We start from the raw sequence: 20,964 nt of genomic DNA, 5'->3' as shown, positions 1-20,964 counted from the left end.
CACTCACATTATTACTCTGATGTGCTGCTTAAGGTGGTCAACCCAGGGCCACGCAACACAGGAAGTCAGCGGCCCTCACATCCTTCAAAGCTCTCTACCCGTTCACCGCCAGAAACAGCGAAGAGCTCAACTTCAATGCAGATGATATCATTGAGGCAAGATTGGAATTTATGTCCAATGAGGGCGTGACAATATGTGAATAACTGCAACAGAAAAGATGTTTCTCCAGATTAGCACTCACATCCAAATGTCTCTCTCTTTCCTCACTCTTTTGCTTTTGCTCCTCTTGTCTTTCTCCAACTCTCCCATCTGTCAGGTTGATGAGACGACCGAGCGGGAGGAGGGTTGGCTGTATGGCAGCCAACAGGGGAAGATGGGTTGGTTCCCTGAAAGCTATGTGGAGAGAGTGGCCCCGTCAGGCACAGCTAACAACACCGCTGCTGTCGCTGCTGCTCCTAAAGTGCCGATTCAGTCACAGCTTTCCAACGCACTCGATGCCATCAAGGCAGCAGGCACTAAGTCTGCCTTCACGCCAACGCACTCTCCAAACCCTGCTCCATCTGAGACACAAGGACAGGTGAGAGGTTCATTCATTTTATACACCAGCTACTTCCCTTTGATTACTACAGAATGATTTTTGTCTGGACTACAAATGCTCAAGTCCTCTCTGTGTCTCTGCCAGCGGGTGGTGGGTAACCTGTTGGCCCAAGCCCTGTGTTCGTGGACAGCAAAGACAGACAATCATCTGAACTTCAACAAGGACGACGTCATTCAGGTGTTGGAGCAGCAGGAGAACTGGTGGCTGGGGGAGCTTAACAGTGAACGGGGCTGGTTCCCCAAAACCTATGTGACACTACTGGGAGAAGAGGAGAGTTCAGAGTGAGTCTTCATGCACACATTTGTTCCCCGTAATTAAGCTTGTGGGTGGATAGTGGTTTTGTCTGATATATATACATTTTTATTTCCTCTTGGAGACCTTTCTGGAAACCTCACAAGCAATCTCAAAGTCAAACAAAGGCAAATTATTGGTTTAGCTGGCAAAGAGCTGACTTGAGACTGAAACATGCACAGTCATGTATTTGTTTCCATTGATTGCACAGCTGTACTGCAAACCTCAGGCTTGCATGTGTTCTGCTGTGTGAAGAACTGGATGTTAGTTATTGTTAGGGCTGGGTTCAAATAATCGACTTTCTGATTAAAATCGATCTTCATTTGACTGTTCCAAAATCGATGAATAAAATCCCTGGCTCGATCTTTTAATATATTGTTGTTTAATATACTCCTCCATAAACGATTGCACATACACGTGCATATTTATGCAAGTGCATATTTATGCATGTGTATGGTCTCTGAATGACAAGGAATTATAATTGGATCTACTAGAATGTTTCTTCAGTAAATTTCTTAATTTTGATTCATCAACCAGGATTAGACACCAGTTGATGGGAAAAAATGCTATCAAATTGTACAGAGAATTTAGAAAAATGAAAATGGAAAACATGGAATTTGGGAAAGAATAAAAAGGAATCTGGAACTGATTTCATAGGGCCCTAACTACTAGTAGTAGTGAACCAAAACATGTGATTTGTTAACCTATTGAAGGTTGTTCTCTCTCTATCACAGGGTGCTGCTCAGATCTGTTCAGACTGTGTCATGTCCTTGCACTTCATTCCCTGTTGCAGTTACAATACTTACTTGACTTCCGTACAGATACAAATAAGATATAATGTAAGCAGAGACTGTTGGTCATGTTTAATAAAAAAGTACATTCATGTTACTTCTTTGGGGTCAATTCTTAATGTAAACATTAATATTTTTAATAATGCACCAGGTTAGGGGGTTCCTTGTACAATTTACAACATTACTTCTATGAGAATCTATTTCATATCCAAGCAGAATTGGTATTGTAACTTAAATATCCTTAACCAAATCGATATTGAATCGAATCGGAGATTAAATCGAATCCGGACCTTGTGAATCGGAATCTAATCGATTCGGGAAATCAGTGGTGATACCCAGCCCTAGTTATTGTATTGTATTGTTATTGTAGTTTGTCCCACTAATTTGGATATATTCTTTTTAGATTCAGTGTGGCTTGCAACATCATTACCTCCAATATCCATTGCAAATACATTGCCATGAATCTGCTTAGAAACACAAAGGGAAAACTCCAGAACTTGCTTGAGAATCACATTAAGCCCATTGGGGGGGGATTGTGGCAAGCGATCGCCGAGCAGTTTGGGATTGGGGACGTACTGCAGGTCGGGGGCTCCGTAAGAGAGAAATCCGACCGGCACCAGCTGCATTTACACCGATAATGTTTCATCATTCATGGCCGTAATAAACACTATTACTGCTTTGTACATGTTGTGGAAGTCCCGGACACACTAGGAAACTAAACGGCGTCCTGCCTGAGTTCATAGCGGAGGGAATGTTCCCATTCATTGTCTATGTAAAAAGCCGTGTAATGCCGGCGCGGAGCGGCGAGTTTCTAGAGACGGCACCGCCGCCCGCAAACTCTCGAAAATCTTTCAAACTGAGCGTTGTCGATCTAAAATAAAGACAGATTCAGCAACTGCATAGCTTATTTCTCGCCTAAAATGTTTTCAGAAACACATTTCGCTGAACTATTTTCGTAAAATAAGAGGGCGGTGGGAGGCTGCGAGGGGAGAACGATAAGAGCTTGGAGGAGCACAGAGGGGAGGGGAGTGTGTGTGTGTGTGTGTGTGTGTGTGTGTGTGTGTGTGTGTGTGTGTGTGGAGGGGGGGGGGGGGGGGGGGGGGGGTCAAAATCTTTCAAATCGTAGAATACAGCTTTAACAGCCTGAACCACATACCTGTCCACTTTCCATACCAACACATTTTGTGGCCTTTGGGATGCATTTTATCTCGGGGTCAATCGGTGAAAACATCACATGGAAATGTGTCAGTGAGTGTGCCTGAGTCTAAAGGGGAGGTAACTATTCCAGTATGTCAGATATTTACAGCAGTAATGCATATTTCCCTTCTCCGTGATGAGGAATCTGTTGTGTTAAGAAACTCACACATGCTTAGAAATCGCACAGTAGTGTACGGTTATACTTACAGTACGATTGTAACAGAGTGTTGTGATGAAGAGAAAAGTGAGCCTGAAAGTGAAGCTCTTGATTAACCAGTCAATCCAGTCAAGTACACACTCATTCACATCTGATCATGAGGTTTGGCTGATAAACAAAAGAATGAGATCACAGGTTGAAGGACCCAGAATAGAGCCACTTCAACTTTTTAATTGAAAGGAGCCTGTTAAAGTGAGTGAGTCCTTGACAAATAGGACTCCCAAGCATTCCAACCCATAGACCCCAGGGCAGACCCAGACCTGCAGCAGGGATTGATGCAAATAAGCATTGGAGGTTGGTTGAACGATGGATGGATGCATATATACATGAATAAGATGGGTAATATAGTCTTTCGGTGTTCACAGCATGAAGAACTCCACTCCTGATGCTACAGATGCTAGCGACAACCTACAGCTTGATGGTACAGTAAAATATCCCATCTTAGATATCTGCCTAATGTATATCATACATCGTAATACAGCAGTTTGTCTGGCTCGTATTTAGGTGGTTTTAGGAACAGAGATGGCATTTCCCTTAGTTTTATCTTGAAATATATGTCTTCAAGAGATGTCTTAATATGGCAGGTGCAGCCTACCTACAGTGTGTATCAGATTCTGCAATTAACTATAGCGACCTTATCTCGGATAATGTGTCAGAAATGTTATTGTGGAGTTAAGTTAGCAATAGGCCGTGTATGAGCTGGAGTAGTCCACTTATATTCATATATTATTTTTCCTTTTCAGAATACACAGCGTTGTACACCTATGAGTCTCCGGAGCCCGGTGATCTGACGTTTAGAGAGGGAGATGTGATCTTGGTTAGCAAGAGAGATGGAGAGTGGTGGCACGGCTCTATAGGCGAAGGCACGGGCGTCTTCCCCAGCAACTACGTCAAACCTAAAGAGACAGACGTAAGATACAATACATGAATGGGAATTATCCAGTGCATTACTGTATAACACTGTTTTGGTATTTGTGGTGGTTTTGCATGGTGATTGCAAGTCCGTCCAGCTTCTGGTTCTACTTCTTAAGATTTGTGATGGTAATACAATTGTGTTTTTTTTTTGTTTTTTTTCAGACATCAAGTATATCTGCAAAGAAGAAGCCAGGTAAACTCATCGTCTCATCTCACCTCTCTGTATCTGAATCACATAAAAGCAACAGAACCTGGTTTTGCATTTTGCAAAAATGCATTTGTATCTTGGATGCACAGAGATTGCCCAGGTGATTCGGGCACACCCCTCAACCAGCCCTGAACAGCTGAACCTGGAAAATGCCCAGCTCATCCTCATCCTCGGCAAGAACGCCTCTGGCTGGTGGCTTGGAGAACTGCAGGTCTGTTTTCAACTGCTGTTCACGCTGCTTTTCTGTGCGTCCTAAATACTGTACAGTAGATAAGCACAGAGGGTCTCAGCAGTTCATGACCAATCTTTTTGGCTTGTGACCCACTAAAACAATAAAATCTTCATTCCACATGTCTTGTTTGTGTTATCTAAATCTAGGCCCGTGGCAAAAAGCGTCAGAAGGGCTGGTTTCCTGCCTCTCATGTGAAAATATTGGGATCCAACAGTGGCAAGTCCACACCAGCACCCCAACCAGGTAACACACACACACACACTTCTCAGCCCGGTGATGGCCAGAGATGAAGAGTAATTAAGTACACTATATAACATATAAGAAATTGGTGTGATAAACTACTCTTTCTTCTCTCTCAGTCTGTCAGGTGATAGCCATATACGACTACACAGCTGCCAACGGGGACGAGATGAGTTTCTCCAAAGGTCAGCTGATCAACGTTTTCGACAAGAACGACCCTGATTGGTGGAAAGGAGAGATCAACGGGGTCACTGGTCTTTTCCCCACCAATTACGTTAAGATAACAACGGCGGAGTGTGACCCCAGCCAGCAGTGTAAGTAAATCCCTTAAACATGATATCATGGCTATATATGAAAATCAAACATGCAAATGCTCTTCATCCATGTTGCTTTGAGCCTCTCTGACTAATACTTTCCTTTGTTCATCTATGCAACCCCCATCTACCATTACTGATATTTCTTCATCCATCCATCTCTTCATCTCTATAGCCCTTCTTCTCACTGACTATTTCTCCTCGTTTTTCTCACTTCCTCCCTCCCTCCCTCTCTCCATTCTTCAGCAACTGTCTCTTTCTCCTTTTAGGGTGGTAGAAAGTCCTCTTCCTCCTCCACCTCCTCTTCCTTCTTCCTCCTCCTGACTTCAGAGAGACCCACTATTGCACACTGCTCTGAAGGAGCAGAGTGTCTGGACTCCCTATCTACTAACTTCTCCCACTGAGCTAACGTTACTGTGTGATGGAGGGAAATAATTAAACAAGTGTTGCGCTGTGAATGAATCGGGACCTGAAGCGAGTTTCGTATCACACTCTATGCTGATTTTGCACATTCTTAAAGCATCTGTGCCTTTTGTGATTTTTTGCCTCCTTGTTTTGATGGTGAACTGATGCTGAAATACATCTGAAGCAGAGGGATAGTGGGTCTCTTTCTGGTTTATCCCTTTAATTTGCTTTTGTTTCTCTTCACAAAATACTTATTTTCCCCCTTTATTCATGCGACTTCACCCTTTTTTCCGTTTATATCTTTCCTTTTCCCTTTTTCTTGCAGTGTCTTTTCCATACTTACTCTCCATTTTTAAGAAAGAAATGCACACAGAGCCCACTATTCGTGTCAATTCAGACACGATGTGCAAGTTTTATTGTCACTTCCTAAGCCTTTTTCTGTATTCTAAATGGTCCTCATTTATATAGTGCTTTTATCCAAAGCGCTTTACATTGTTGACTGACATTCACCCATTCATACACACATTCACACACCGACAGCGGAGTCAACCACGCAGGGCGACAGCCAGCTCGTCAGGAGCAATTAGGGTGAGGTGTCTTGCTCAGGGACGCCAGACACACAGCTAGGAGGAGCCGGGGATCGAACCAGCAATCTTGCGGTTACCAGCCAATCCGCTCTACCTCCTGAGCTAATGCCTAAAGTGAGTGTGTATTTTGAGAAATAACAGTCCAAATTCTGGCCCAGCAATCGTGCATTTGACTTAAAATATGCCTGAAACAAGGTATGAAGTGGCAATTAGACTTTGTAAAGTCATCTGATAAATATGCTTTTGGAAGGAATAAAGTAATGGCAATGTTCAACAAAATATTAAAGGGAAAGTAAGCAAAAAATGAAAAAAAAAAATGGTCAATCTCTACTTAACAGATTTTTGGAGATGTAGCATTATGTTTTGCTTTCAATTATAACAATTTTTCTGTGGGATTTTCACATTGTGCCTTTGAAAACATTCTGTTTAACTTCATTTGGAAAGGAAATGGTATAAACAGAAGTAAACAGTTTGTCCTCTACATTTAAATGCCATAACTGGGCCAGCTGTTACCACTAACAGAAGGAACATAAGTCGATTTTAAGTGCGATGAAGTGACTCTTTACCATATGGCGAACTGTTTTAACCATTGATAGACAGAAACTTTGCCTCCTGGCTGCTGCACCTTTATATGAACTGAATGCTGTTTTGCTGCTGCTCTGAATGTGACTGAGTTTGCGGAAGGTGAATGCATGTCTGCTTATAGTTTTCACCGCAGTGAAAATAACATGTAGTCATTATTATCAGGATTATGGATGAACAGTTATACGTCTATGCAAGCTTCTCATGAGGAACTGTGATTCCTGTGCCTGTTCATTTTTAGGTCCACCAACATCAAGGAGTTACATGAAAGATGCTGCAATGTAGTTCATATGTTACAATAGAGTTCAGATGTCTTTAGAGCTCAACCATCAAATTCCCTGTAATGATGAACCCTCAAGCAAGGAAAGCAAATTTCTTTTTTCTCTTTCATTTCATTCAGAGTTACCTGGTTCAGTTTACCACAAACCTGTCTTAGATTTGTCTAATCAGAACCACAGTGACGGAGAGCTCTATCTCATAGCTGTTGCTCCTAGCAGATGTTGACGACATATACAGAACATTTGTGGTGCAAGATGGTGTAACTATTTTGACGATGTGTCCTAATATATTTTCCCATTCTGAAATTAAACATAAAATAAAGATTGTTTTGATATGACAGAATTCTTTTTTAGGATTGTTCAATGAAATACCTACCTCTTACCGCTGCAGGATGATTGTGTGGTGTGTTGTATGCAGGGTTTGTATTGTCAACACAATACATATGATTAAGATGGACAGATATGGTATATGAACAACTGTCTTTGTAACCGTTACTTAGCTTGATGCAGAGTAAAACATCCACGTATCTTCCTTTTTGTGTTTTAACTGTGATGATATTACTCCTCTCATCTGGACATTTTCTACGTAAATTTTCCCAGTCACTGAAAATTAGAAAAATAAATAAGCTTTTGCCATCCTGAACATGCAACACAGGGTGAGAAAGAAACGAAGATTCCTCTTCCTGTTTTGGTACAAACAGATTTGGACTGGGAGAAGTTTGAGTCTGATACCGGCAACGCGAAGATAAGGAGGAAGAAACAAACGGGAGGGACAATGAGGCAAACGCAACAGAAGGCAGACAACTAATTCAAATACTGGGGGAGACAGAATCACAGCAATGACTCTGCAGAGCAGGTTTCACTTTTTAAACCTTTGGGATGAGAGAGATGGTGAGGGAGAAGAAAGAGAAGGGTCAGTGAGGGAGCAACATTCTGCTAGAATGGGACCTTCACAACAGGCTAATGGGCTCCTTGTATCAGGTAAGTCTGTGTGTGTGTGTGTGTGTGTGTGTGTGTGCGTGTGTGCGTCTCGTCTCAGTCATCATCCGGTCCGAAAGATTCAATAAATGTGTCCGTACACAAAGAGTCAGAGAGCAGTAGAAAGAGTCAACAGCAGCATTGCGTTGTTGTTGACCAAATGTCCAGTAGGAGGCAGTGAAGGCAGTGCTAATGTCTTTCTGTGGTTTAATTAGTAACTACAAGTAACACAATTAAATGTTGTGTGTTCCTTCTCCCCTGCAGGGTGTGCAAACCTAAACAGCCTGGAGTCTTTGAGCCCCCAGGAGAAGAAGAGACAGGGTTACATCCATGAGCTGATCGAGACTGAGGAGAGATATGTGGAAGATTTGCAGATAGTGCTGGAGGTAAGAAGAAGAAGAAGAAAGAGAAAAAGTTACATATATAGTAACTCCATCCACTGTTTCATGGGACTGAGCTGTATCGGGGTTTCTGCATGATCTCCTGATCCCATATATGTATGTGTGCATCTGTAGGTTTTCCAGAAGCCAATGTCAGAATCAGGTCGGCTAAATGATGCAGAGATGGACATGATCTTCGTCAACTGGAAAGAGCTGCTGGCCTGCAACTCTAAAATTGTCAAGTAAATTTCACGATGACAGAGTGTATGAGATCTAGAAGGGACAGCCGATCTGATGGAGTAGTGACGCAGTAGTGACGGGGGATTTATTCTGCACAAAAATACAACAATTGTGTTTGTACATTTGTGTGTATACAGGGCACTATCTACGCGTAAGAAGATGGGCGGAGATAACATGCCAGTGCAGGTGATCGGAGATATCCTGTCTATGGAGCTGTCCCACATGCAGCCCTACATCCGCTTCTGCTCCTGCCAGATCAACGGAGCAGCGCTGCTCCAGATGCGCATCGACAACGAGCCCAACTTCAAGGACTTCCTCAAGGTAGAAGAGCGAAGAGGGGAAGTAGTGCGGGCAGAATGACAGAAGAATGTATGTGACCGGTTACTTTGCCGTCCTATTTTTGAAGAAAAGGCTGAAAACGACATACCCAAAGTAAAATGGTTACTATTTTTGAACCCCTATGACTACAGGCACAAACTGAGCATTCCTGAAAGATAACCCTTTGAATTTTCTTCTGCAAGTGTCAGATTTACTCTAAGTGTTACTGACACTGAGTTACTGCAGCTCAAACATAGTGGAAATTGCAATTTTTTTGCCTCGCCTAAATTATTTTTCTTTTTGAATGAAACAAGTTAGCTGTGGCTGTTATATATAGGCCTAAAAGTTGAATGAAGCCACAGCCACAAGCCTGACCAAAAACTGGTAGAAAGTAGATAAAAAGACACCCAAAAATGAGCTTTGCAAGTGCAGTGTTGTAGGGCAATGTCAGACGGAGCTGCATCTGGAACAAGTGTTCCAGATGAGATTATGGGTATTTTTAGGTATATAATTCTACTTTTTTTGTTTATTTCACCAGTTCTACAACTACTACTAATAAAACCAACATTTTTTTAATGTTTTTTTACATAACAGCCTTCTGTAATGAGACGCTGCATAACTATCATATCTGCAGGTCACAGTCTGACCTTTCTGAGCTGCTGTGCTCTCACCCTCAAGCCCCCTCCCCCCATGTAACATACCGCTGGAATCGTAAGCTCATTGGCTATAAGACCTGTCAGTCAAAAATGTACTCCTCTGCCTATTGGCTCTCTGCCTGGGGATTCTCGTGGTTGGTCAGCCGAGAGCCAGTGAAGCACTGGCTCTCTTGATGGACAGATTTTTCAGCCAATTCGGATCGCAGAATCGTGGAAGGGGGCTTGTTTTGTCGCCAAGGATCTAGCGAATGCGGAAATCGAAGTGTTGTTGTTCGCCCGTGATCGAATAGCGATAACTAGCTATAAACAATATTTTGTTCAGAAACTCACAACGTCAACACATGGCGTGTTATGGATGACTACCGGAGTTAGCTTGCTCGGGGGACTAAACGAAGTGGCTACTTTTGTTCGTTGGACTCTTACCGTTCTCTGGATATAAGGATTAGCATGCTTTATGTTGATTTTGGACTTCCAGACAGCTCGAAAGGTAGGGAACGCTGGTCTTGTTTCTGTGCACTCCTTGCACACATGCTGTGTTTGCTTTTGATGTGTTTTCCGTGAGCCTAAAACGGCTTACTTTGTTCGATTTGCGAGACTCGTAGCTTTCAAATGATGTGTAATATGACGCAGACGCATTTAAAATAATATGCGATTAAACGGAATGAAGCGAAAACTAGTGCAAAACGGCCCTCATGCGGGTCCTGCTGTAACGAGTTAAGGACAGAAAGAGGTGGAGATGGAAAAGGGAGTGTTAAAATTGACCCAGAATTATTCTCATCTAGTATTTTAGAAACCGGATACTCTGCAGTTACATCCATGCAGGTGGCAAACAAGATTCTGTGTGTGTTTATTAACATAATCTTTCATTCCCATTAGAAAATTGCCACAGACTACAGGTGTAAAGGCATGCCGTTGTCCAGCTTCCTGCTGAAACCTATGCAGAGGATCACACGCTACCCACTGCACATCAAAAATGTAGGCACTCATGTTCAAGTCTGAGTACTGACCTTGCTGCATGAAATTGGGGAAAAAAGTGTTTTGCCTTTCCGTTTGTCATTTGTGGGTGTAATTAACTCGTCTGTGTATTTGTGTGTGTGTTAAGATCCTGGAGAGCACCGCAGAAGGCCATGCTGACCGAGGTCCTCTGAAAGAGGCTCTGGAAAGGGCGGAGGAACTTTGCCAACAGGTTAATTTCTTCACATATATGACCTCACTTTTTATTGAATTTTTTTTCAATAACACCTTCTGTGGGGAAAAAAGATCTAAATGACTGTCTGTGTTGAATTATGGTGTTATTCAGGTAAACGAGGGCGTGAGAGAAAAGGAGAACTGTGACAGACTGGAATGGATTCAGAACCACGTACAGTGCGATGGCACTGCAGAGGTATTCAACTCACAATTTAGTATGAATCAAATTAATTATTTAAAACAATGTATTCAATTTGTATTAGCTTGATTACCTTTATAAGTTGGTATTAAAAGAGTTTTCCACAATACTTAATTCTGACGAACATGTGAAAGATTCTTCTAAAGTGACGCTGTTTCAACAGAACCTGGTATTTAACTCTCTTACCAACTGCTTGGGCCCCAGGAAACTGCTTCACAGCGGCAAGGTGAGTGAAACCAAGACAATTCAGGAACTCATATTCTTGAAAACTGTTAAGATTTTCCATTTCACCAAATGTATATCTTAAAATGTTAACGAGAGCAGGCAGACTGTGGCGCACAGGGAGAGGAAATGTGAAACATTACTGGGTCAGACCTCAGCTGTCGTCACATGCTACAAGCCTCAGACCTCAGAGTAAAACTTCCACAATGGAGATCAGTGAGCTGGTTCATCTGAACAGAAACTCGACAGAAGGATCTCGGGCAGCGATGATACAGCACCATGAATAATATTGTTGTATAAACTTAGACATTTGAATTTTAGCTTGAGAAGAGAGTATCTTCTGATGCTGAGCAGTTGACTATAGTGCCACCATCATCACTGAGCAGTTACGAAATAATTAAATACTGTTAAATTATTGTTGTAGTGATTATATATGAATTGATACTGTAGAAGAAAACTCTTCAGGTCCAATTCTGTGGCTGGTTCAAATGAGGTTTAATCACTGACAGTGGAGAAAAGAAAATCACAGTGTATCCATGAAGATCCAGTCTCTCAAATGGCCTGGCCGAGATGAATTTATACAGAACATGCGAGAGAACAAAAGGGAAGGCGTCATGAGTGGATTTGCATTGAATCAACACATGTCTCTCTGCAGAGGAAGAGACATCTGTTGATATCTACAAGGTGTGACCGTTCTCGGGAGAGCTAGACGATGTCACTACAGGGGTCACTCATCGGGCCTTGATCAATGTATTTGAGACAAATGTTACGGAGACAGTTCAGGAAGAGGGAAAGATCAAAGAGTCTTTTCATCAAGACAGCAAGGTTTAAATTCAATAGAAACTGCTCAGCAGGACATTTGATGTTCCCGAGAGAAAGGAACATTATATGGGGAACAAATAAGAAATGTAAGGTAACACATTTTCTTCTACAATACCTATATATAATTTGTTTCTTTTCAGATGAACAAGGCAAAGAGCAACAAGGAACTCTGGGCTTTCCTCTTTAACGACTTTCTGCTTTTGACTCATACGGCTAAACAGTTCACCTCGTCTGGGCCTGATAAACTATTCAGTAACAAGAACAACGTACAGCTCAAGATGTACAAACCAGTAAGACACACACATATTCATGTATTTCTATCTTTGTGACTGCCCTGATGCAGGCTTTTTGACATCTTTTGAGATTATGCGCCCTGTTCCGTGAGTCCGCATATCTGCAGACTTTCCTGGGGGCCTTGCCCATAATTTATCATGAAATTGTTGACATATAAAACATGGTTGTCAGACCCACATAATGTACACAAACCAAGCATGGATGGTGTAAGGAAGGAATCCTTTATGTAGTTTATGAGGACTGGGAGTGGGACATAAATATGTGTATATTGTATACCTTGTACAATATGCCCCAATGAAAAAAAATATATATACAGTTGAACAATTGTAGCCACAGTCATATGCTGCTTTCAATTATTTAGCAATTATTCATCAAATAGAAAATACTTTACTTAAGATACTGCAAAACATTTTAAGATGAACAACACATGACACTATTAGTCTATTCGTCTAACATTCATCTATTATTTATAGTTTATAAATTCATTATGCACCTTGGTCATCTTGAAATGAATGGATACAAAATAAAAAGTCCTTCAGTGGTGATTGTTAAATACATACTGGAGGTGTGGCTTTCTCCCTCTCTTTCTTTTTTAATGCCAATAATTGGTTTCTAAGCAACGTGTGCTGTCATGGTGGTGTGTCCCATTCCTTTTATTATTATTTTTTTCATACCATTTCAAGCCCTCATGATCTCAAGCTCTACAGCTGCGAACACGGGTGACGTGTTTAGTCCTTAGGCCTTCAGCTGAAGGCTTTGTGTTAAGTTGCATAGTGATTTTTAGGCGCTATGAGACTTTTAATATTTAATGTTTTAATGTGACCATTTATTACCTTTTATATTCCCTGTAGCCTGTGCTGCTAGATGAAGTTCTGGTGAAACTGCCGGATCCCTCGAGCAACGAGCCCATCTTCCACATCTCACACATCGATCGAGTCTATATACTCCGGACCGACAACATCAATGAACGGTAGCTGCATACACACACACACACAGACAGATGTGGTGTGTTTCTTGGAGGCCTGTACGATGACTGTGTGTTTGTGTTTTTAGGACGGCTTGGGTTCAGAAGATTAAGGCCGCATCTGAAGAATTTATTGAGACGGAAAAGAAAAAAAGGGAAAAGGCCTATCAAGGTCCATCTCTACAATCACACAGCCGTACTGATGGTAACCAATGTGACAATCTTGAGATTAATCAATCTGTTTGTATGTGTGTGTTTGCAGCACGATCTGTAAAGACTAGTGGAATTGGCAGACTTCTTGTCACCATCTTGGAGGCCACTGAACTCAAGGCAGCTAAATCCAATGGTGAGCATGAATACACTCATGTTGCAGGGTGTTCTGTTTAGTTCACTGGACTAAAGGCGGGCTCACACCGGACCGAAAATCGGCGTCTTTGAGAGAGTCGGCGTCCGTGACATGAGTCTCCTTGGTGTGGTCGCTCGAATCGGCCCACGTCGGCGTTCATTTCAGCCGATTCAAATGTGTAATCCGCCATTCGAGTCGGCCATTCTTTTACCATTCTGATTGGTGGAGGCTAGCAGCTTGACTAGCGAATCAGTGAAGCCCGGAAGTGACGATGGTAAACATACCAGATAACCAGTGGAATCGAAGAAGGTGGTCTAGAGAGGACCGCCTACTTCCGGTTTTCGTGTTTTTTGGCCCACAATACAGATTAGCGCCGCCTGTTGTTTTGGAGACATTACATCTCGCGCAAGCGCGGAACGTATGGCGTCGGCTGTAATTCCGTAGGTGTGAACTGCCCATGTCGTTGTTCGAGTCGGCCATATTAAGTAGCCGACGCCGAATTTACCGACGCAAGTCGGGCAGTTCTTCCGGTGTGTACACAGTTTAAGAAACTCACCTGAAAAAATTGTGTTGGAATCTGCATGGCTAACGAAAGCCATGGTTAATTATGCTGCTCTGTTATCCCTTTTTCATCAATTAGAGGCCTTTCTTTGTGATTAAATGCTCTTTTCTTTCTTTCTTTCTTTCTTTTTCATCCCCATACTGTTTTCTGTTGCTCTTCTATCGTCTTCTGTCCCTCCCCTCATTCCGATTTTCTTAATCTCTTTTTGACCTGCTCTTACACCCTCACCCCGTCCCTCTTCTCACCTGTCTTCGTGTCCTCCTCCAGGTAAAAGTAACCCCTACTGTGAAGTGACCATGGGAGCTCAGGTATTCACATCCAGAACGCTCAACGACACCCTCAACCCCAAGTGGAACTTCAACTGTCAGTTCCACATCAAAGACCTTTACCAGGACGTCCTCTGCATCACTATATTTGAAAAAGACCAGTTTTCACCTGATGGTCAGTCACCTGTTTATTTATACATTTTTCTTCATCTTCTCTGCCTTCAGTTCTTTTTAGTTCATTATATCTCAATAATTTGTCATTAAAACTGCAAAATTAGGTGAGAAATTAAGTAAAATGACTTACTCACTCATTATTTTGCGAGCTTAACTTCTAGATATGGTATTCTAGTGCTTAACGTAAATTGTGATACAATAATCTTAATGGAGAAAAAAAGCCTATTTAAAACAAAATTAAATGTTAAATGTTCTATTTCTTGTCTTATATCAGACTTTCTGGGTCGGACAGAAGTTCCTGTGGCGACCATAAAGAAAGAGTTGGAAAACAAGGGATCAGTAACACGACGTCTTCTGCTGCACGAGGTTCCAACAGGGGAAGTGTGGGTTCGTCTTGACCTGCAGCTCTATGGCAAAAAGTAGGATGAACTGATATCATATTAAGGGTATTTTCCTCCTGTCCCGTAACCAACGCTGCTTTTTGACACCTAAACAAACTCTGGTGTTTACCCCGTACATATTAAACAAGACTCTGAACTGGACACACATCACGCTATAAAATTTTAATATTAACCAGCACTAATAATACCTCTCTGATGTCATCTGAGTCTTCCAGTGGGGGAGGAGGGTCTGAGTGACGTCAAGGAACAACTACAGCGTGGTTTCTTAAAAGATGGAGTGTGTCATGAAGCTGGATCTGGGTCCTCTGCTGTAATAATGTATAACCTTCAGAAGGAGGTACCTGGACTAAGACAAATAACCATAACATTAATAAATCAATAAAATGTAATGGTTCGTATCTATTCTCTAGACTCTTAGCGGCTCTGTATCTCAGCTATAACACTTGGGTTTTCAGTGATTGAGACACACTTTGCCAAGTGTGGTTCGGAATGTTTTCTTTTAACTTACATGATGTATATGTTGACTTAATGAGGTTGCAACTGATTGATTTCAAGAGACTCTGCTATATGGTCGCCTGATCTTAACAGCTTCTCGCAGTGACATTAAGCGCATCGTCAACATTAGACGGCAGCAGAAACTCTTTCAGACAACCCGGACGATCTGTTTTTGTCAGTAGCTCTGGTCTGGAGTTAGTTTACTACTGTAGGTAGAAGATCTCAGGATACGTTGCTGTGGGCTAAACTTGTGTCACTATAATGGGTGTGTGTGTGTCTGTGTCTGTTTCTTTGGGAGTGTAGAAGTGTAGACATTTAGTTGAGGTATATTAAAAAACAAATATCTTCAGCTGAGGACACTTTATGAGGTATACTCATAACTTCTGGCCTTAATAAGAGTCATATTTTTAGTCTTTTAAAATCTGTCAGTTTCTAAAACCGTTTTTGGGATTTGGGATTTGATGTTGGTCTTGATCTGGTCTTTAAATAATAATGCATTAGCATTTTCTTTCATGTGCAAAATTAGCCTAGGCCAAGTAGTTGGAGTGCAAAATCATTTAGTGACAAAATGATGCAGGTATGAAAAGCTGTACTGATGAACACCTCAAACTCGTTCTCCAGCCCAGTCAGCTCTTCGTGCCTTCATGTGTCAATATTTTCAGGCAACACAGACTGGCAATCATGTCAGCAATAATAAACTGCATTATTGTATTTTTTGTTAACATTTTCACCCTGTCAGACAGATGTTTAAGTGTCATTCTCCAGATTCCCACCTCATCGACTATGTTGCCTCGAAAAGTTCCCCCATGAAAACTTTACAAGGATGTAGTGTAAAGGCTTTTTTTAATTTATGTTGTCGGTTGACTTTTTGCTGTCTTCTGCCTCGATTTTTCTCTTTTGTCCTTTGCATCCACTTTTCTTTTCTAACTCTGAGCACCTGCTGTTGCTCTGAATATTAACAAAAAAAAAAGTGTTGTATTTATTTCTTAAATTATGCGTGTGGCTATCCAAAGGTTTGGAGTGGCTTTGCTTGCTGTGTCCTCTAGGGTAATCGATTGGTATCCACTGGGTTTGCTTTGTGTGACTTCAAATATTAAAACCATGTTCATGGGACACATGTCGATAGTTTTTTGAAAGGCAACGGAACGTCTTCGATGATTTTTAGATGATTCTAAGTTTTACTGTAAGTGGACTAGGACTAGTCATTTTGTTAGGCCTGCTGTTTTGTATTCTGTTCAATCTACGAAACTGTTTTTAAGTCCTGTATTAATTTTGATGTTTATTTGAATTTGTGGAAAATGTGCAAATAGACTGGATTTCCTCGTCTGTGTTAGGGGTGTTGTTGATTTGTGTTTTTGTTTTACTTTTTATTTTCCGCAACCTTCTGCATTGACCACTGTTGTGCTAACTGAGTTTAAGGCGTCTCTAACCCAGATTGTCTGTTTAATCAGCTCGGAGTCTGTAACCTGCTGTTTGCTCATTTTGGCACTTTCTGAATCAGGGTTTCTTAAGTCAAATTAAAGACATTAAAACTGAACAAACTTGTGAAATTATTGGTTGGCTAAAGAAATGTGGCATTTAACCTCTGTAAACTATCGCACACACTTCTTCAGCAGGAGGCCTTAGGCCCATCTGGATTTTATTTGACGGATTATAACTGGGGCTGCACGGTAGTGGGTATCACTGTCGCCTCACAGCAAGAGGGTCCCGGGTTCGATTCCAGTGTCGGCCCCGGGTTCCTTCTGTGTGGAGTTTGCATGTTCTCCCCGTGTATGCTTGGGTTCTCTCCGGGTTCTCTGGCTTCCTCCCACAGTCCAAAGATATGGGATAGGGATAGGTTAATTCTAAATTGCACGTAGGCATGAATGGTTGTTTGTCTCTACATGTTAGCCCTGTGATAGACTGTCCAGGGTGTACCCTGCCTTCGCCCAATGACAGCTGGGATCGGCTCCAGCGACCCTGAATACAGGATAAGCGGTAGACAATGGATGGATGGATTATAACTGATAACTTATTTAACACCATCCCACAATTATCATTCACAACATTCATTTATCTAACAAATGATTAATGTGGGGTTAATTATACACAGTAATTGTGATGTCATATTTTTTTTAAGTTGCCTACGATAAAAAAAATTACATTTGAGAGCTGATGATGAGCATAAACTGTCTTGTTTAAGATGTGCATCAAATATTTGAAGATACTGTTATGATTCAGTAAAAGATAGACAATATTTTGTTGGAATATAACATAAAACCATATCCAATTTCAAGGATAATTAAAATTTGAAACAAGAAAAGCATTTATTTAATTTCATTGCTTTATGTTGGAGTCCAGCCACAGTGAGCTTCAGTTTGGAGTTGTCGGCGCACACCAATAGACCTCATTAAGTCCTCCTTCACCCTCCACTGCTCCAGGTCCACAGGAGCAACAGTCATTACGTAACCACACTGAGTGGATCTGTAAGGGGCCGACAGCAACACACACAGCTGTGAAACTGAGTCGACAAAGTCAGCTGAACCCAACCTTCTGTACTACACTGGAGTTATAGATTTAACTTGGTGTTGATACAAATGGTGCTAACTGATGATAACTAATTCTTAAACGCTTGATTAGAAACTACAATAATATGTCAAAGTTGTAGATGAACCACTTACTCCGACCCAACAATGACTTCAAAGTCTTTAATTACATACAATTTGAAATTATGACTCCAGATTACAATCTACACTGATACTGTACTTATCACAGATACAGAGGTCTATGCAGGAAAATAAAGACTTTTAAATGTTAGATGCCAACAAATTCCTAATGACCAAATATAAAAGTCATAATGCAACAGACGTATTTTATGACTGATCATGTGAATAAAGTATAAAAAGTAAACTCACTGAAAAAACAAATAATACTGCATCACTCTTGGAAATACTACCATAACAGAGAAAATATGTTTGATGTAATATTTGGTATTCATTTAACTTTGTCTAGTAAGTGGAAAGCTAAAATTGGACAAACAAAGATGAATAAGGGCAGACAGCCAAAAGTAGCCTGCGGCGATGTGGGCATACCTTGTATATGTTGTATGTATGTTTGTGTGACCTCTCTAATCCCTCAGGAGACAATGTACAGGTTTTGGAGAACAAGAAGAAAAAAAACTCCAATATGAGAAAAAACACTTGTAACCAACCAGAAATGAGAAGAAGCACTTGTAACCAACCAGAAGTGAGGTCACACTTTGATTATTATTGGGGTATATAAAGTAAATCTGGTCAAGATATATAAATCAAGTTCAGTTAATACTTTAAAACAGACTTCACATCTAACCCTGCCTTCGCCCAATGACGGATGGGATCGGCTCCAGCCCCCCCGCGACCCTGAATACAGGATAAGCAGTAGACGGGGGATGGATGGACACATCACATCTAAAGTCAGCCCTGCAGTACAAAGAAGGTACTGGTTGGTTATATTGTCATCTTCTCACTATTTATATATAAACACTGGATCACATGACCACTTGTATGGGTCGCTGGTACAGCTCCAAGCCCACAGAGTTATCACCAGACTTTGCAGCTCTCCTCAGCTCCACACAGCTTTTTAGAATCTTTCAGCTCAATCATTTTGTTTTTGTCCTGCAAATGTTTCTGTTTTGCTTTAATTTCGTCAGACACAGCAGGCAGCTGTCATTTTATAATTAATCTACTGTACACTAACCAACTGACAGACACAGTAAGGTATGGAGTTAGATTTGTGTCTTTATTACATGCGAGAAAATAAATTATCTGAGAGAAAAAAAATATGTTTGAGAGAAAAAGTTATCACACTGATAGCAAAAAAAGCATTTTATGAGAGAAAAAAAAATATTTGAGAGAAAAAGTTTTCATACCAATAGCAAAAGATAATAATATTTGAGACTAAAAAAAGTTTTGAGAGAAAGTATTTTCTCATAGAACATAAAAAAATATAAATTTGACATTTTTAAAATTATTTCTGAGAAAAAAAAAATCTCTCTCAAAATACTTTTCTTAACTCTCCAATATAGATTTTTTGCTATCAGTGTGAACACATTTTCTCTCAAAACGTTTTTCTTCTCTCTGTCAAAACCACAAAGTTAGAGACAGGATTATCACCCGGGTCCGTAATTTTTTTTTTAATATAGCCTACTTGGCCCTAATACGCCATCGTATATAATTAAGTTATGTTAATGAGAACAATTATATTTTTCATATCCTGAATATTAATTGTTCCAACTGCTAAATTAATAATCCAAGATAAATTCTACTTTATTTTTTTCCGAAAACAGGAAAAGACGACCCTGACTGTGAGTATCCTTTGATGTGGACTCTCTGTTTCCTCTCTGCTGCTACAGGCCACCTTTGCTCAGTGTAGGTTTTTGGCTAGAACACAGACCCCTCATTATTTTTGAGTCCCCCCCCTCCCCCCCTCTCTCTCTCTCTCTCTCACACTGTGTGTGTGTGTGTTACATAAGACAGCTGTTCATGTGGTGAAAATCAAATCATTCCCATGACTGAGTCAAGTGGAACTGAGGGCCTCAGACTCATCCTCCATGCACATCTCTCTCTGTTTCTCTCTCTCTCTCTCTTTCTTTTTCCATCTCCATGTTTATTCCCTTATGTCTCTGATTTTTCTTCTTCTGCCTCTAAACTACTCTCTTCTTCTGCTAAACTGCACTTTTCTTTTATACATTATCACTGTTTGTCCATATATGTCACTCCTTTGCTATTTTATGAATACAATATTAAAAAATATATCAGTAAGGACAAATACATATTAGGTGTATGTATTACAAAGCCACTTTTCTCCCATATTGACCTGGTGAACAATATACCAAATGCTCCACTGTGTTCATCATCTAGTGTATGACTGCGTCTGTCTGCTGTTTACTGCTGAGCAGGTAGAACAAAGTCAAATTTTAAATGTTTTTTTGTTGTTGTTGCTGAAAACAAGTGGATGCTGCAACTGAAAACGAAGCTATCAGAGCAGAGAGAGTTGCAGGTCAGACATCTAAACAATGACATGAAACTGACTATGAAGCTCTGTAAAGCCACGGGGACCTGCAGATGCACTATAACCAACTCCTTTATTATTGTCATTTGTTATATCATAGTTATCATAGATATTAATATCGATCGATATCGGTTAAAGCTGCTTTAAAAATTAAATGAGTGCCTTCAAGGCGGAAAGTGAGAGATCAACTAAAATGCTGTTGGTTTTTGTCTTTTAATGGGATGTGCTGACAAAAATAAAAGTCTAGAATGTTGCCAGTAGTATAAGTACTTGATTCGATAGATTAACTTACGTTTCTCCACTGAATTTGGACATTTTATTTTTCCGATGGACTTGAACTGAGAGAGGAGCCCAAACTGACCTGAATGTTCACCTCTTCGGGTCATGAATAATGAATGAAGTACCAGTGGAGCAAAGACTGTACTGTTATGTAGTCCAATGTTCTCACCCAGCAGCTGAAACTTACAACTCCTGTCCCTTGCTATTTCAGAGAGATGACTGACAACAATTCCTCTCAGAACACACTGCACAGAGTTAAGACTGTTAATATTTCATTGCACTGAGCAGGAGGTGCAG

At 40.9% G+C, this 20,964-nt stretch overlaps 1 protein-coding gene across 2 annotated transcripts in view; it reads left to right on the top strand.

The window, feature by feature from the left end:
• The window catches only part of itsn2b (intersectin 2b), a 34,597-nt gene extending 19,560 nt beyond the window's left edge, over positions 1-15,037 (top strand). Inside the window, exons 19-40 of one of the 2 annotated variants that reach the window (XM_084006536.1) lie at positions 34-155; positions 317-577; positions 683-879; positions 3,460-3,515; positions 3,838-4,004; positions 4,172-4,202; positions 4,307-4,428; positions 4,596-4,692; positions 4,809-5,003; positions 8,098-8,219; positions 8,349-8,455; positions 8,591-8,774; positions 10,304-10,402; positions 10,530-10,613; positions 10,728-10,811; positions 10,978-11,040; positions 11,999-12,148; positions 13,004-13,122; positions 13,206-13,288; positions 13,379-13,462; positions 14,292-14,465; positions 14,739-15,037. In XM_084006536.1, the coding sequence (XP_083862662.1) occupies positions 34-155; positions 317-577; positions 683-879; positions 3,460-3,515; positions 3,838-4,004; positions 4,172-4,202; positions 4,307-4,428; positions 4,596-4,692; positions 4,809-5,003; positions 8,098-8,219; positions 8,349-8,455; positions 8,591-8,774; positions 10,304-10,402; positions 10,530-10,613; positions 10,728-10,811; positions 10,978-11,040; positions 11,999-12,148; positions 13,004-13,122; positions 13,206-13,288; positions 13,379-13,462; positions 14,292-14,465; positions 14,739-14,887 (2,750 nt within the window). In that variant the 3' untranslated portion in view covers positions 14,888-15,037. Of the gene's footprint in view, positions 1-33; positions 156-316; positions 578-682; positions 880-3,459; positions 3,516-3,837; positions 4,005-4,171; positions 4,203-4,306; positions 4,429-4,595; positions 4,693-4,808; positions 5,004-8,097; positions 8,220-8,348; positions 8,456-8,590; positions 8,775-10,303; positions 10,403-10,529; positions 10,614-10,727; positions 10,812-10,977; positions 11,041-11,998; positions 12,149-13,003; positions 13,123-13,205; positions 13,289-13,378; positions 13,491-13,984; positions 14,025-14,291; positions 14,466-14,738 lie in introns of those variants that run through there. The other variant, XM_084006537.1, reaches the window with a different exon arrangement.
• The last annotated feature ends 5,927 nt before the right edge of the window (positions 15,038-20,964 follow it).

Source organism: Eutrigla gurnardus (genome assembly GCF_963514095.1).
Source record: "Eutrigla gurnardus genome assembly, chromosome: 1".
NCBI lineage: Eukaryota > Metazoa > Chordata > Actinopteri > Perciformes > Triglidae > Eutrigla > Eutrigla gurnardus.
The sequence above is the reverse complement of the archived record's forward strand: the minus strand, read 5'-3'. Positions and strand labels throughout refer to the sequence as shown.